This window comes from Bos mutus, chromosome 25 (genome assembly GCF_027580195.1).
Source record: "Bos mutus isolate GX-2022 chromosome 25, NWIPB_WYAK_1.1, whole genome shotgun sequence".
Lineage (NCBI taxonomy): Eukaryota > Metazoa > Chordata > Mammalia > Artiodactyla > Bovidae > Bos > Bos mutus.
Window position 1 is genome coordinate 39,641,306 of NC_091641.1, and position 13,405 is coordinate 39,654,710.

General features: G+C 62.9%; 2 protein-coding genes across 6 annotated transcripts; both read right to left on the reverse strand.

Annotated features, from left to right (window-relative positions):
• Positions 1–122: 122 nt before the first annotated feature.
• On the reverse strand, positions 123–3,643 carry PAQR4 (progestin and adipoQ receptor family member 4). Of its 2 annotated transcripts, XM_005886769.3 has the most exons (3): positions 3,116–3,640; positions 1,550–1,771; positions 123–1,379 (listed from the first exon to the last, which is right to left on the reverse strand). In XM_005886769.3, the coding sequence occupies exons 1-3, from the start codon at positions 3,279–3,281 to the stop codon at positions 946–948; spliced, it is 822 nt and encodes a 273-aa protein (XP_005886831.2). In that variant the 5' UTR covers positions 3,282–3,640; the 3' UTR covers positions 123–945. The 2 variants fall into 2 exon arrangements, with proteins under 2 accessions (XP_005886831.2, XP_070218381.1); XM_070362280.1 differs by lacking the exon at positions 1,550–1,771 and having other exon boundaries at positions 3,116–3,643.
• A 1,181-nt stretch (positions 3,644–4,824) lies between these two features.
• Positions 4,825–9,062, reverse strand: KREMEN2 (kringle containing transmembrane protein 2). 4 transcript variants are annotated; one of them, XM_070362275.1, is made up of 9 exons: positions 8,969–9,062; positions 8,613–8,787; positions 7,557–7,648; positions 7,334–7,458; positions 6,979–7,015; positions 5,982–6,314; positions 5,776–5,901; positions 5,612–5,690; positions 4,825–5,357 (listed from the first exon to the last, which is right to left on the reverse strand). In XM_070362275.1, the coding sequence occupies exons 1-9, from the start codon at positions 9,060–9,062 to the stop codon at positions 5,147–5,149; spliced, it is 1,272 nt and encodes a 423-aa protein (XP_070218376.1). In that variant the 3' UTR covers positions 4,825–5,146. The 4 variants fall into 4 exon arrangements, with proteins under 4 accessions (XP_070218376.1, XP_070218375.1, XP_070218378.1 ...); XM_070362274.1 differs by having other exon boundaries at positions 6,979–7,132; XM_070362277.1 differs by lacking the exon at positions 5,612–5,690.
• Between the last annotated feature and the right edge of the window lie 4,343 nt (positions 9,063–13,405).

Sequence of the window (13,405 nt, forward strand, 5' to 3'; positions counted from 1 at the left end):
TTCCATCATCCTGGAGGCTGGGGTCCCTGTGTGGACTCCAGTGGTCCCTTCTCCCTGGCTGTGTCTAATAAAAGGTATTTGAATCTTGGGGCGCACCCAAGCTTGCTTGTGTGGCAACACAGTGCTTCCTGCCCCCTTTTATTGACGTCGCCTAGGGCCTGAGGCCCCCCGGGACAGGCTGAGCTCTGTTCTAAGTCCCCAAGCCCCAGGCCAGCAGATGAACTGGGAGCCACCGACTGTGTGGGGCAGAGTTCCTGAGCAGGTGTGTTGCTGGTGGGCAGGTCAGTTGTCAGAGCACTCAAGGTGGAGGGTGGGCCCTCAGTCCAGCAGGGCCGGGTCCAGGGCCTTCCAGCATTTTAGGTCTCTGTGCCAGTTGCCTGGAAAAACCAGCAGCTGCTTTCCTGCTCTTAGGTCCGGGGGTGAGTCTAGTCCTGATGCCCAGACCCCTCAATCCACAGTCTCCGGACAAGGGAAAATCAGTGGGCGAACCTCGGGCTGCTGGGAGGGCTGGCACACAGGGTAGATGGACAGAGGCCATGAAGCAAGGGCAGGAGGCTGGGCAGCCGTGAGGAGCCTTATGTGAGGTACCGAGGAGGCCCAGAGTTGGCGATGGCTCTGGGCTGGCAGGATCACAACTGTCCCTTTGGCCCAACTGTCGGAAGTCACACAGAGGGTAATTGGAGGCCCAGAGAAAGGAAGGTTGCCTTTCAACCTACGCAGTAAGACTAAGTTCCCTGGAAGAAGGCAGGCAGGGCCACTGGAGCTCCAAGGTGTGAGTAGAAGCAGCTAGTCCACAGGGAAGATGGGATGAACAGACGCAGGCCCCTGCCAGGAAGTCCCGTTTGTGAAGCGTCCAGGGAGCCATCCCCTTGCAGGCCAGCGGAAAGACAGAAGCATGGCGCCGTTGGCCCTAGAAGCCTGAGGGCATGGCAGGTGGGAGGTGGCTCAGTCCGGGAGGCAGGTGTGCCGGGCGGCCCAGAGCAGGTCGGGCACAACGCCAGCATGCAGCTGGAGGATGGAGCCCACGCTGAGCAGGTGCATGATCTGGTGCGAGTTACCCCAGTAGTCGAAGCGGCCGGGTCCCCAGCGCTCCGGCAGGCGGGCCACGTTCACCAGCCCCCCAAGCAGTGCCAGCGCGTCCATGCGCAAGTAGCAGCGCAGGGAGCCTGGAGCCCCGGAGCCCAGCCCCGCTCCCCGGGCCCCAAACACCAGGAGGCGGGCGGCAGCCTGCCAGCCAAAGGCGCGGAGCCGGGCACTGGTGGAGGGGGCGGTGAGGGCCCGCCAGCCAGCCACACCCGACAGCAGGGTGTAGCCCAGCAGGGCAGCAGGGCGCAGCCAGGGCCGGCAGGCCAGGGTGCAGTGGATGATGGGCAGGGCCCCTGCGCAGAGGAGAGAGGCGGGAGAGGGCACATCAGTCTGCGGGTCCACCTGCCCTCTTGCTTCCAGCTTTCCTGACTCCTGCCCTTTCTACCCAGGGCTCACGTGAGTGGACCCAACCCTCAGCTCCCATCCTTCAAGCCCCCCGCCCTCCACCCCACGCCCTGCTCACCGAGAGTGTTGATGAGGCAGACCCCACACATATCCAGGGCAAGGAGCCGGGTGTACACAGGGCTGCCCCCTCTGTGGCACATGAAGAGGTGATAGAGCACAGAGCCTGCAGGGGGGGCCAGGCAGGCCACACAGTGTGTGCCCCACAGCCAGCCATCCTCGCCCAGCTGACCCCAGGGCATGGTCATGGGCAGCAGCACCAGGAAGCCCAGCAGGGCCAGTCCTGGGGGAGGGAGACAGTTTTCCATCAGACACCTTCACACTGAGGACAAGGCATGTCCCCAAGGAGGCCCCAGTCTAGAGACAGCATGGCAGGGTGAGCGCAACACAGGTCCTGAGGAGGCTGTGGGCCAGCTGCTGGCTGGCCCTGGGCAGGAGCGGGTCCTGGGCTTCTGATCACTTGATTTAGCAGAGCTCACAGTAGTTCTTGGAAGGACAGACCTTTATCCCCACTGACCGGTGAGGAAACTGAGTCACTGCCCCAGGTGACCCCAGCAAGGAAGCAATGGAAGCAGCCCAGAGCCCAGGCACTCTTGACTCCAAAGCTGCTCTCACCCTTGTGGCAGATTTCCTGGAAAGCAGGGGCCCCAACCCCTAAACCTGACTTCAGCAGAAGTCAGAAGGAGGGGTGACCCCAAGCTGAGCTCTGAACAGGACATGTGGGCGATGCTAACATGCCAGGGCCACTCTGCCTGCTCTTCCCAACCCCTGTGCCCTCTCCTCTCCAGAAGCGACCAGACAAATGGGGGGGCCTTTCTGTCGTCTTGAGGCAAGGCAGGGGAAGGGGCTGAAAGAACCTGCTCCGTCTCCTTCCCCAGCACCTTTTTGGGGAGTTCCATGCCTCCCAGCCCAGGCCTCCAGGGTCATTCCTACCACTTCCTGCAGGCATTTTGGAATTGCCTTCACAGGAGTCAGAGTTCAGCGCCTGCGGGCTGGGGCCGCTGACTGACCACTCTTGGCGGGGCCTGGCCAGGCCACAGTACCCCCAGGGAGCAGGTACGAAGGCCAGGCCCAGCGCACTCAGCGCCCCTCTCTCAGCCGCCTGTCTGCCAGGGGCAGGCCAAGGACGGGCAGGCCTGTGTCAGCACGGTTCAGCGGGGCAGCGGAGGAGGGGCCCGGTGCCTGCGGGGGGAGGAAGGAGCCGCCACCAGGCGGAGCCCCGCGGCTGAGCGGCTCGGGCAGGGGCCGCAGGGCCGCCCGGCCTGACTTCCTCTCTTGGGCCCCTCCTCGACACCCATCTCCGGGATGGGTGCTGGCGGGAGAGGGTGCCAGGGCGCAGGGATTACGAAGTGGCCAGACACCAAGCTCAGTCTTCCCAGGGCTCAGAAGGATTAAGCGGACTGGGTCCCCCACTCCCTCGCTTCCCTCGCCTGCCCCCGGGGCCCCGCCGGGGGAGCAGAAGCGGGTAGCGACGTCCGGGATAATGGCAGCTTTGTCACTGCGGCTCCTGGCCGTGCCAGGGCCGGGACAGCCCAGGATCTGGGCGCTGGGGCTCTCCTCGGCCTTCGGGCCGTGGCCCCGGCGCGGACAGGGCTGCTGCGGATGCGGGGTGCGGGGTGAGGCTCACCGTGCGTGTAGATGTTGCCCAGCTCGTTGTGCATGTAGAAGAGGCTACGAAGGCAGCCCGAGCCGCTGCTGGCCGGCCGGTAGCCAGTGAGCACGAACTTGTTAAACTGCAGGTGAGGCGGCGAGCTGGCCCAATCAAGCAGGCGCGGCCCGGCCAGGAACGCCATGGCCCGGTCCCGCGAGGTCGGTCCGCGCTCCACTGGGCCCCCGGGTCTCCTCAGTGGGCCCGCCGCACCCGGAGCCTAGTCCAGGCGCCCGCCCACCTCTCAGGGCTCTGTCCGCGCACGCGCTGGCCCGGGGGTCCCGGCGGGCGCCCCTCCCGCGCTGCGCACGCGCGGGCCTGGCGACCCCACGCTGGGGCGGAGGCCGGGGACGCGCCGGGCGCCTGAGCGCGGTGCGGCCCGCTCCACTGGGGCAGGCTCTCTGCAGGGACAGCTCGTGGCGGCGGCGGCGGCCGGTTTTCTTTTGGCGGCCCCGAGGACGGGCGCGGCCGGACACGGGAGGGGACGCCAGGCTCCGCCCCAGCTGCTCGCCCCTGATATCCCGCCCAGGGTTTCGCGCTCCGGGCTCCTGACGTTGCAGCTGCGAGGGCCAATGGGCGCGGCTGGCGGGGAGGTTCCTCCAGCGGCAGCTCAGGCCTTCACCCTCTTAGCATAATTTTTCTTCGGTCCCAGTCTCACTTGCATGGGGTGCCTGTTGGATTGGGATGCAACGTTCTGAGTCCCGGTGGCTCTGCCAGAGTGACCCGGGAGCCTCGCATTCCCTTGCAGTGCGCGCCCGGGCTTTCCGCGCGAGCCCCAGGGTCGACCCACCCTTGGGCATTCACCCTCTAGGATTCCACAGCCCGGCCACCCTGCCCAGTCCCCACAGCCCGGGCTCTGTCCAAGGTGCTGCCGGCCCGGGACTTCGGACGGGTCAGGTCTAGAGCCTGAGCGCCACCACTCCGCGGGTGATCGCTCCACTCGTACGACCCCGGAGCGCCCCAAGGCGACTGGGCCTCTAAGGGTGTGCCTGATGCCCGGTGCCCTCCATTGAGGACCTGCCCTTGGGCCAGGATTCTCTGAGCGTGTGTGTGTGTCTATGTCTGTGTGTGCATGCGCGCCCGCGCGCGCTAAGTCGTGTTCGACTCTTTGCGACCCTTTGGACTGTAACCCGCCAGGCTCCTCTGTCCATGGAATTTTTCAGGCAAGAATACTGAAGTGCGTGGCCACTTCCTCCTGCAGGGGCTCTTCCCCACCCAGGGATCAAACCCTCATGGACCGCTCCTGCATTGCAGGCAGGTTCTTTCCTCGCTGAACCATGAGGGGTGGGCGATACTCGCTCACTGTTGAAGCATATTGCGCCCTGCCTAGGACCGGCAGGAAACAGTGAAGGAGAGAAAGCAGGAAATAAGGGAAGAAAGTTCAGTATTTCCCCCACCCCCACCCCCGCCCCGCAGGGTTCATTCTAAATCACATCCACGAAGGTATCCCTTCTTACGCCTCCACCTCCTCCCGTTCTTCAGGATCCCGCCCATTCATCCTTCCGCCTCGGTTTCTCTATCCTCTGCGTTCCAGGCGGTTACACGAAACTCTTTCCGTGGAACGCCCTTAATTTGCCCACAACCAGTCTAAGCACAGTACCTCGTTAACATAGCTCCTCCCGCACAGAGGAATTTCCGGCCCCCAGTACCAAAACAGGTCTTTTATTCAAAGTCTAAGGTTGGTCTTTTGACCACTTTTGTTGACCTCTTACATTTCACTTTGGGCAGTAGTCCAGAACTACCCCAAGCAGGGCTCAAAGACCCACGAACCGAGGTCTAAGAGGAAGGGAAGCAGGATTCCTCTTGTCCTTTGGCCTTGACCATCCGGACCCCGAGGGTCAGGTCAAGTTCTCAATAGTACCAGATGCTTCCTGTCCAACGTCTGGCCTCCTCGAGATGACTAGAGCTGCCCTCAAAGGGGCAGAAGGCCAAGGCACACAGAGGGTGGCATAGGGTCTGCGGAGTCCATCCAGCCGCAGGAAGATCCAGTGGACCCTGGGGGTCCCCGAGTCAGAGAGCAGAGATGAGTGAACGCAGGGAACTCTGGCTGGAGGCGCTCAAGGGCCGGTAACTCGCGGTTAAACCCTCAACCTGGGGGTCCCCGGGAGGACAGGGCAGGGCCACCCCTCGAGGCCGGCGGTACCAAACGGCCCAGCTTCTTGTGGGGTCCCGGGAAGGCCCCAACGTTGGGGACCCTTTACCCGGAGCCAGCAGGCAGCCCCTAGAGAGGGAGCAGACGTCAGCCGAACCTTCCAATCAACCTCACCTTCAGCACCTCGCTTCGCCTGTGATCTCATGCGCGACTCCCTCTGTGGACCCAAGGCCTCGTCCCTCAAGAACCCAGGAGTTCCGTCCAGCCCCTTTCCCATCTTGTACCCTAGCGTCCCAGAGGGCCCTCCACGCCCCGGGGTCACAGGGGCGGGGCGACAGGCTCCCCGCCGGCTCCGCCCTCAGGCCCCGCCCCAGAGCGCGCACCGTCCGCGCAGCAGGCGCAGCAGCGACAGCACCAGCAGTAGCAGCACCGAGACGGCCGTCACCGTCGAGAAGACCTGGGCTGCGGGCACACGAGAGCGGTGAGCACGGAGCTTGGAAGGGCCTGACGCCCCCAAACTCGCTCCCGCCTCCCACGCCCGTCTCACCCCCCATCGAGGCCTCTGGACCGCCAGGCCCGGGGCTGCAGCTCACGTTGGCCCCGTCGAGGGGCACTGCTGGGGTCTGAGTCGAGCCCTCGAGGGGCGCCGGGTCGGCGTCGGCGTCCTGCAGCCCTGAGGAGAGGGGTGTGAGACCGGCCGGCGGAGCGGAAGACCCGAGGCGGGGGCGGGGGGGGCCGGGAGAGGGGCCTCACCCTGGAAGGTAAGCGCGAAGCCCTGCGCGTGGCCGCGCGCGTCGCTGCGGAAGATGAGCCGCAGCACGGCGGCGCGCAGGCGCAGCGGGCCCGGCGGCGGCGGCCGAGCGCCGTCGAAGGCGCGGAGCAGGCTGCCCGAGGTGGCGTCTCGCAGCTCCAGCCGGTCATGCGAGTCGGCCAGCTCGAAGAGGCGGAAGGCAAGCTCCAGCGCGGCGCCCGGAGGGGCCAGCACCCAGCTACAGTTACGATCCGGCCCGTACTCGTCCGGGAAGTCCGGGGAGTAGATGACACCCTGGGGTGCGGTCCAGTTCCCCTGGCAGGAGCCCACTGACACTGTGGGCGGGGCCGGCGGTCAGAACCCGGAGGCCCGCGGGCTCCTCCTTAACGGGGGCGGGGCTCTATGTAGAAGCCCCGCCCCTTCTCCCGCTTGGCCCGGATCGCAGGACCTTCTTCCATCCGAAGTTCAGCCAAGTTAGTTCCCTCCTCCGGCCCTGTCCAACCCGTTCTAATCAAACCATTAGTCCCCTCCTCTAGTCTTCCCTGGTGGCCCAGATGGTAAAGAATCTGCCTGCAATGCAGGAGACCAGGGTTCGATCCCTAGTTCGGGAAGGTCTCCTGAAGAAGGAAATGGCAACCCACTCCAGTATTCTTACCTGGAGAATCCCATGGACAGAGGAACTTGGCAGGCTACAGTCCATGGGGTCACAACTGAGTGACTGACAACAACAACTGTCTTGACCTCAAACAATTCCTTCCTCTAGTCCAACCCCTTCTAATCAAGCCATTAGTCCCCTCCTCTAGTCTTGTCCTCAAACAGTTCCTTTCTCTAGAGCCCCAGACCCCTGACCCCCAGATTCAACCCAGTTCCTTCTTCGGTCCAGTCCTCAACCTAATCTCTTAATCAGGCCCTGCCCTCAACCCATGCCTTCCCTTTCCAGATAACTCCCCCTGTCACTCTTCCCCTCACCCAGGCCCCTCATCCCTGCCCACTCCTCACCTTCGTAGATGCCCAGGCGCCCATCACCACCACACAGCTGGCCCGGGTGGCCGAAGCAAATCTGGTCACAGTCGGTGGCCGGAGCCGGGCGTCCTCGGGCCAGGTCGCTTTCAGAGCCACAGAAACAGGCGTAGCCGGCCTCCACGCCCGCCAACTGGGAGCACAGACTGGGTGACTCCCCCAGACAGGGGCTGGGGGAGGGGGTGGGGTGGTGGGAGCCAGAGATCGGGGTTGGAAGTGGGAATCAGGGCTGGAGGTTTGGAAATTGGCATCAAGGTTTGGCCTCAGAGTCGGATGTTGATTTGGGTGCTGAGGTCAAGGTCAGGGGTCACTGGTCTGGGCAGGTGGGCAGTACCTGGTAGCCCTTCATGCGGCAGAAGCGAAGGCACACCTGGACGGTGAGCTTTGTCGAGGTGCCACTGGGGCCGCTGAGGGCCGGAGGTGCCCCAGAGTCCACGAAGCAGCCCAGGTACCCAGGCACTGAGGGGGCAGCAGGGTCAGGCTCAGTGTGGGGCCTGCAAAAGCGAACTCCACCCCGGCAGCCCAGCCGCCCCCGTCGTCAAGCCCGGCCAGCTCACTGTGACACGTGGGGATATCGCAGTAGCGCCAGTAAATGCCCTCCTCTGTCTCAGCCACGTAGCACCATGGTTGCACGTCACCGTCTGGGTTACTGCAGGCCCGGGAGAAATCTTTGGGATACTGTCGTCCCAAGAACCATGAATTCCAGGCCCTGACCCACAGCTTATTCGCAGAATGCCACTGTGTGTGTTAGAGCAAATCCTGGTTTGCCCACCAGAATGGATGTCGACTTCCCAGTGCATGGTGGGAAGTCGTTAAAGGGGCCCGGGGCGGGGGGGGGGCTGATTTTAGGTCTTCAGCTGTTGCTCGGACATGACTTCATGTATGAGGACTTCAAGGCCATTTGTGTTCACCCCCCACTCAGCCCTGGGCCTCAGCCACTGTCCCTTGTCTTGGAACCCTGCTTTAAAGCAGACGTGATGAGCCCTAAGCTTTGCGGTTCAGCAGGGAAGTGCCCTCCCACTTAACTTGGTCCCCGTCGCTTCAGACCACAGCTATGGCTCTGAACCCCCAATCCCTCAGTCACCGCTAGTAGACGTCTCTCAAAGGAGCTGAACGCTAAGGGCCCGCCCACTCTAGAGCTTGCCCTCTGACTAGGCCCCATCCTCATGGGCGCCTTGGTGCCCAGGTCTGACCTGAGGCTCTGCAAAAAGTTGGACTCCTAAGGCCTGACCCAGGTCAGAAAAGGTTTCCACTCATCGCTTAGGCCCCGCCCTTAGGTCCTTAAGCCGATTCATTGGAAAAGATCCTGATGCTGGGAAAGATTGAGAGCAGGAGACGGGGGAGACAGAAGATGGCATGGTTGGATGGCATCATCGACTCAGTGGACATTAGTTTGAGCAAATTCCGGGAGACAGTGAACAGGGAAGCCTGGTGTGCTGCAGCCAACGGGGTCGCAAAGAGTCAGACAGGACAACGAATGAACAAGCAGGCCCTCAAGGTGGCTCCTGGGCCCGCCCAGAGGAGACCTCCGCTCCGCCCACGCCGCGGCCCAGCCCCAGGACAACGCCCTCAACCCTGCACCAGCCCCGCCCCGCGCAGGCCCCGCCCCTCACCGGCAGAAGTTGTGCGCGCCCAGCCCCCAGCGGCCCTGGGGGTCGCTGGCGCTGCTGTAACTGTGCTGCTGTGTCTGGTCCCAGTAGAGGCACGGGCGGCCGGCCCCGCGGGGGCCGGTGCGGTTCTGGTGGCCGCGGTAGTCGGCGCCATTCACCTGGAAGCACTCGGACAGGCCTGCGCGCGGACGGCGGGGCCTGAGGCTGACCCTCGCCCGGACCTTCTCCCCACCCTCCGAGGGCTGTTCGACTGCCGCCTCCACCTGCTCTGGCCCCTCGCGAGCTGGGCAGTCGGGTTCTAGGCGCGCAGGCCGAGTTGGGAGTGCGGCCTTCGGTCCACTCTCCACGCCGGGACTCACCTGGGCTCTGCAGGCTCCCCGCCGAGGCCCCGCGTGGCGGCAGCAGCCGGAGCAAGAGGAGGAGGAGCAGGGCCTTAGGGGGCCGTGTCCCCATCGCCCCCAACCGAGGAGAGGTCGCCCTGGCCCGCGCAAGGCCCTCGGCGCCCCCAGGGTCTCCCAGGCGTCTGGGGAGGGGGGCGTTGTCCTCTGACAGTCCGTCCTCGTCCCTCTCTGGGGCCCGCTCTGGGTCTGGGGCGAGAGGATGAGGGGGCGGGGGAGTATCGCCTAGGGGTATCTGCCTCCTAAGGTTTTTGGCCTTGAAGGCGTCTCTCTGCCCCGACCCAACTGGGAATTTACCCTGGGGGGGGCGATCTTAGGCCAGGGACGTTTCCGGTCTCTGCCTCTCGGGGTTCGGGGTCCTGCCTCGGCTTCCACACCCGCCCCCTCCCGCTGCGCCTCGCTCTCTAAGTCTCCCTCGCCCAGGTCTCTAACGCGCCGGCTCCTGCCCCCCTCGCGTCCCTCCGCGCGTTCCTCGCCCCTGGGTCCCTCCCTCCGCACCCCACCCCCCGAGGCCGGGAAGCCCCGCCCGAGACTGGAGCCGAGGCAGCAGGTCCAGACGCCTCCCACGCCCGCCCCCCCATCTCCGGGACCCTCCGTGGCCCGGCGCGCCCCTCCCTGCCCTTCCCCCTCCCCGGATCAGTGAAGGTTCGGGTGGGAGCGTGTGCAGGAGGACAGGCCGGGCTGGTAGACAGAGGACCCTAAAGGGGGAGATACAGGACCGTCTCCCGGGGCCACATGTCCCGGGACTCGCCAGCGTCCCCTGTTCACAGCCAGCCTTGAATGAAGTGCGCGCACTCTCCCACTCAGTCACCATTCATGGTGAGACGCTCACACGCACACCGTCTTTGGATCTTCACGCCTCTCCCTTCCCGGGTCCCGACGCCTCCGGCCTGGGGAAGCGTCACTCCCAGCCCCCTCACCCGCCCGACAAGCTGGAAGGGTGGACGCTCAGCCCGGGACAGGCAGGGGCAGCTGGTGTCTGGGAGGAAGGCAGCTGCGCCCCTGGTCCCAGCCTTTCCCCTCCTCGCCTCCTCCTCTCCCCAGGACCCCCGGCCCGGGCTCGCAGCGCGATGGAATTCCCCCAGCGGTGCCCCCCAACCTGGCGGGGGAGGGGGAGGGGAGCAGGCCCAGGCAGGCGTGGGGGGAAATTCCCCGCCCCGTCCCCCTGGGCCCAACTCCTCTGAGTCCTCTGATCTCCCAGCAGCGCCCGCCGGCTGCCCCAAGGGCTTGGGGGGAGGCCAGCGCAGGTGCGTGGGAGAGCGCGGCAGGGAGGGGTGGGAGGAGGGAAGGGGGGAGGGGAAGGAGATGGGGGGGCCAGAGCCCCAGTCGCCCAGATGTCTTGCCCCTCAGTCCAGCCTCCCACCCCTCACCAGACCCCCACCTCGCTGCCCAGCTTGGAAGGACCTATCTCCGCCCTGTCAGTATCCACACTCCCCCTGTCTCTCCTGGAAGATTGGGGGCATCAGAGAAGATTCTAGGAAACCCAGAGTGCTGCTGGTGGTGGTGGGACCCCTGAAGACCTCTGCTTGGAAGTCAGTGCCTCAGGCTAGGGGGCTTCCCAGGTGGTGCTAGTGGTAAAGAACCCGCCTGCCAATGCAGGGGACAGAAGAGAGGCGGATCTGATCGCTGGGTCTGATCCCTGTGTCAGGAAGATCCCCTGGAGGAGGGCAGGGCAACCCACTCCAGTATTCTTGCCTGGAGAATCCCATGGACAGAGGACCCTGGCGGGCTACAGCTCATGGGGTCAGAGTTATGACTGAAGCAACTTAGCAGGCACTTCACACACATGCTGGTGGGGGAGTGCATGTGTCACGCTGGGGTGGCGAGCATTCTAAGAAGCTGGCTGACTGAGACTGGAGGCCAGCGCCTTGGTTGTCTCCTGGGGGAGCCCTCTCGCCTCCCAGTTTCCTGGCCCTGCTTAGCACTGGACGGGGGTCTCACTGCACAGGTGAACCCAGCTAAGGAGGGAGCAGTAACACCCATCGACCAGGGCCCCCTTCTCCCTTTTGCTTGTGAACTTGGGGTCCGCTGTGGCTCTGTGGTGTTGTCCTAGGCTCTGGCCTGGGCCATGGCCAGGGCGACGGGGTTGCAGGGAGATCCTCACTCTCAGGGGTCACATGAGAGAAGGGTGAGGTGGAGGACAAAAACCACCGGTACTCTGCATGCAAAAAGAGGGTCAGCGGGGACCTGGAGGAAGAACTGAGCCCTTCCCTAACAGGAGTTGGGGGACCAGGCCAGGCTGATCTCCTGCAAAAGGAGTGTGGGATGAGAGGAAGGGGGTGCTTAGTTCTAGAACTCAGGTACCAAGACAAGGGGCAGAACTCCCACTGCCAGCTCCAGTCCCAGTTGGCTCACAGAACCTTGAACTTGGAAGGCCTGGGCCCTCACCCCCCTCCTCCTCTTCTGGGGAGTTCAGAAAGGCTGCCGAACCAGGGTCCCCGGTTCCAGTCAGTACTTCCCCCTGGTCTTGCTGCAGCAACGCTGTCCCAGGAGAGCTGGGTCCCTGCTGCATGGCCCCTGCCTGCCCCCTGCTGTCGACTGACCCTGCCTCCTCCAGCTCCTGCACTAACAGCTGAACTTCATTCCCGTGCTTCCCTTGCATTTGGTGTTACCACAGGAATGAGTTCTGGCCATGAGGCATGACGGGGGGAGTGATGCCTCTTACTCTCAATACTCAAAGTAATAGCCAGGATCAATAGCATTGTCATCCCTGGGGAGAACTGCAGAATTCAGAAATGCAGGTTCTCAGGCTCCACCCCTAACCTCCTTCATCATAACCTGCATTAACAAGCTCCCCAGATCTTAAAGTTTGGGCTGCACGGATGTAGATGCCTGCCAGGTCTGGCCTATAGCAGCCTCAATTTCTAACTCCCTCATCCGCCAACTGAATGGAGAGGATACTGAGGACCCAGGGCAGGGGGGATGGAGCTGGATTCCCAAGTGACCTTATATAAGGAGCCTGCCAATCAGCAGTATCAGCATGGGGCTCTGCGTGAGTGGAGGCATAAACATCTATGTATTCAGCCACTGAGATCCAGGCCTTGCTTGCTGTAGCAGCTGGCGCAACTTAACTAATACATCCTCTCACCCTCATCCAGTTCTTGTCTCCAGGGCTGCTTCCTACTGAGAGCTGACGAGGGAGAATGTTCTGTGCTTCTCATCGAGCTTCTGGTGCCTTGTTGGCTGTCTTGGCATTCCTTGGCTTGTAGAAGCCACCCATCACCCCGATCTCTGCCTTCATCTTCACGTGCGTCTCTCTGTGTGAGCACCTGTGTCCAAATTTCCCCTTTTAATAAGGACCGCAGCCACACTGGACTAGGGGCCACCCTAGTTTGACCCTGTCTAGACTAATCACATCTGGAGTGATCCATTTCCAAATAAAGTCACATTCTAAGGTTCCAGGGCTTCCCTGGTGGCTCAGACGGTAAAGAATCTACATGCAATGCAGGAAACCCAGGTTTGATCCTTGGATTGGGAAGATCCCCTTGAGAAGAGAATGGCTACCCACTCCAGCATTCTTGCCTGGAGAGTTCGATGGACAGAGGGGCCTGGCGGGCTACAGTCCATGGGGTTGCAAAGAGTTGGACACGACTGTGTGACTAACACTTTCACTTGTGGAGGTTCTAGGGCTTAGGGTTTCTACATGTGAATTTTGGGGGACACACTTCAACTCCTAACATCTCATCTGTTTCCTGTCCCTTTGCATCCTTCCTGCCACCGCCCTCATCTGGGCCCCCACCCTCTCCTACTTGGACTAATCACTCTCTCAGTTGAGGCCCAGTGTCCCATGGTTTCCAGGAGCAGTCTCTCCAGCAGCGAGAGTCTTTTCAGAGTCCTCAGAAGCGGCTGAGGAGCCATTCTAGGGCCTCCAGAGCCCTGCGGTGGCAGGGCAGTCATGAGAGACTGCGCTCTGCAGAGCTGTGGTGCGGCTGCGGCCTGAGGCTGGCAGCTGTCCCAGCCTTTGGAGACTTCCTTGGGTGCCTCTGGCTTCTGGTCCTTGGACCAGGTAGTCATACCTGGCACCCAGGAGAGAACACCCGGATCAGGTCATATGGGCACCCAGGAGAGAACACCCGGGACAGGTGTTGTGTGATGGGATTGCAAATCAACCCTGCATATTTCCTGGAAGGACTGATGCTGAAGCTCCAATACTGTGGCCACCTGATGCGAAGAGCTGACTTGTTGGAAAAGAGCCTGATGCTAGGAGAGATTGAGGGCAAGAGAAGAAGGGGGCTACAGAGGATGGAATGGTTGGATGGCATCGCTGACTCAATGGACATGAGTTTGAGTCCACTTGTCTACTCCCTGATCTCACACTTTCAGCCTCCACAACTGTGAGAAATAAATATCTGGTGTTTAAGATCCTCCCCTCCCAGTCCAGTCTATGGCATAATCACG

Excerpts from the sequence above, each read along its gene's own strand:
- PAQR4 (XM_005886769.3), bottom strand. The coding sequence starts at position 3,281 with ATGGCGTTCCTGGCCGGGCCGCGCCTGCTTGATTGGGCCAGCTCGCCG. Across the intron at positions 1,772-3,115 it reads GGGCAACATCTACACGCACG|GACTGGCCCTGCTGGGCTTC; the intron begins GTGAGCCTCACC and ends TCCCTCCCCCAG. Across the intron at positions 1,380-1,549 it reads CTGCCTCATCAACACTCTCG|GGGCCCTGCCCATCATCCAC; the intron begins GTGAGCAGGGCG and ends TCCTCTGCGCAG.
- KREMEN2 (XM_070362274.1), bottom strand. The coding sequence starts at position 9,062 with ATGGGGACACGGCCCCCTAAGGCCCTGCTCCTCCTCCTCTTGCTCCGG. Across the intron at positions 7,649-8,612 it reads GGCGCGCACAACTTCTGCCG|TAACCCAGACGGTGACGTGC; the intron begins GTGAGGGGCGGG and ends CCGGGCCTGCAG. Across the intron at positions 5,691-5,775 it reads TCCAGAGGCCTCGATGGGGG|CCCAGGTCTTCTCGACGGTG; the intron begins GTGAGACGGGCG and ends GTGTGCCCGCAG.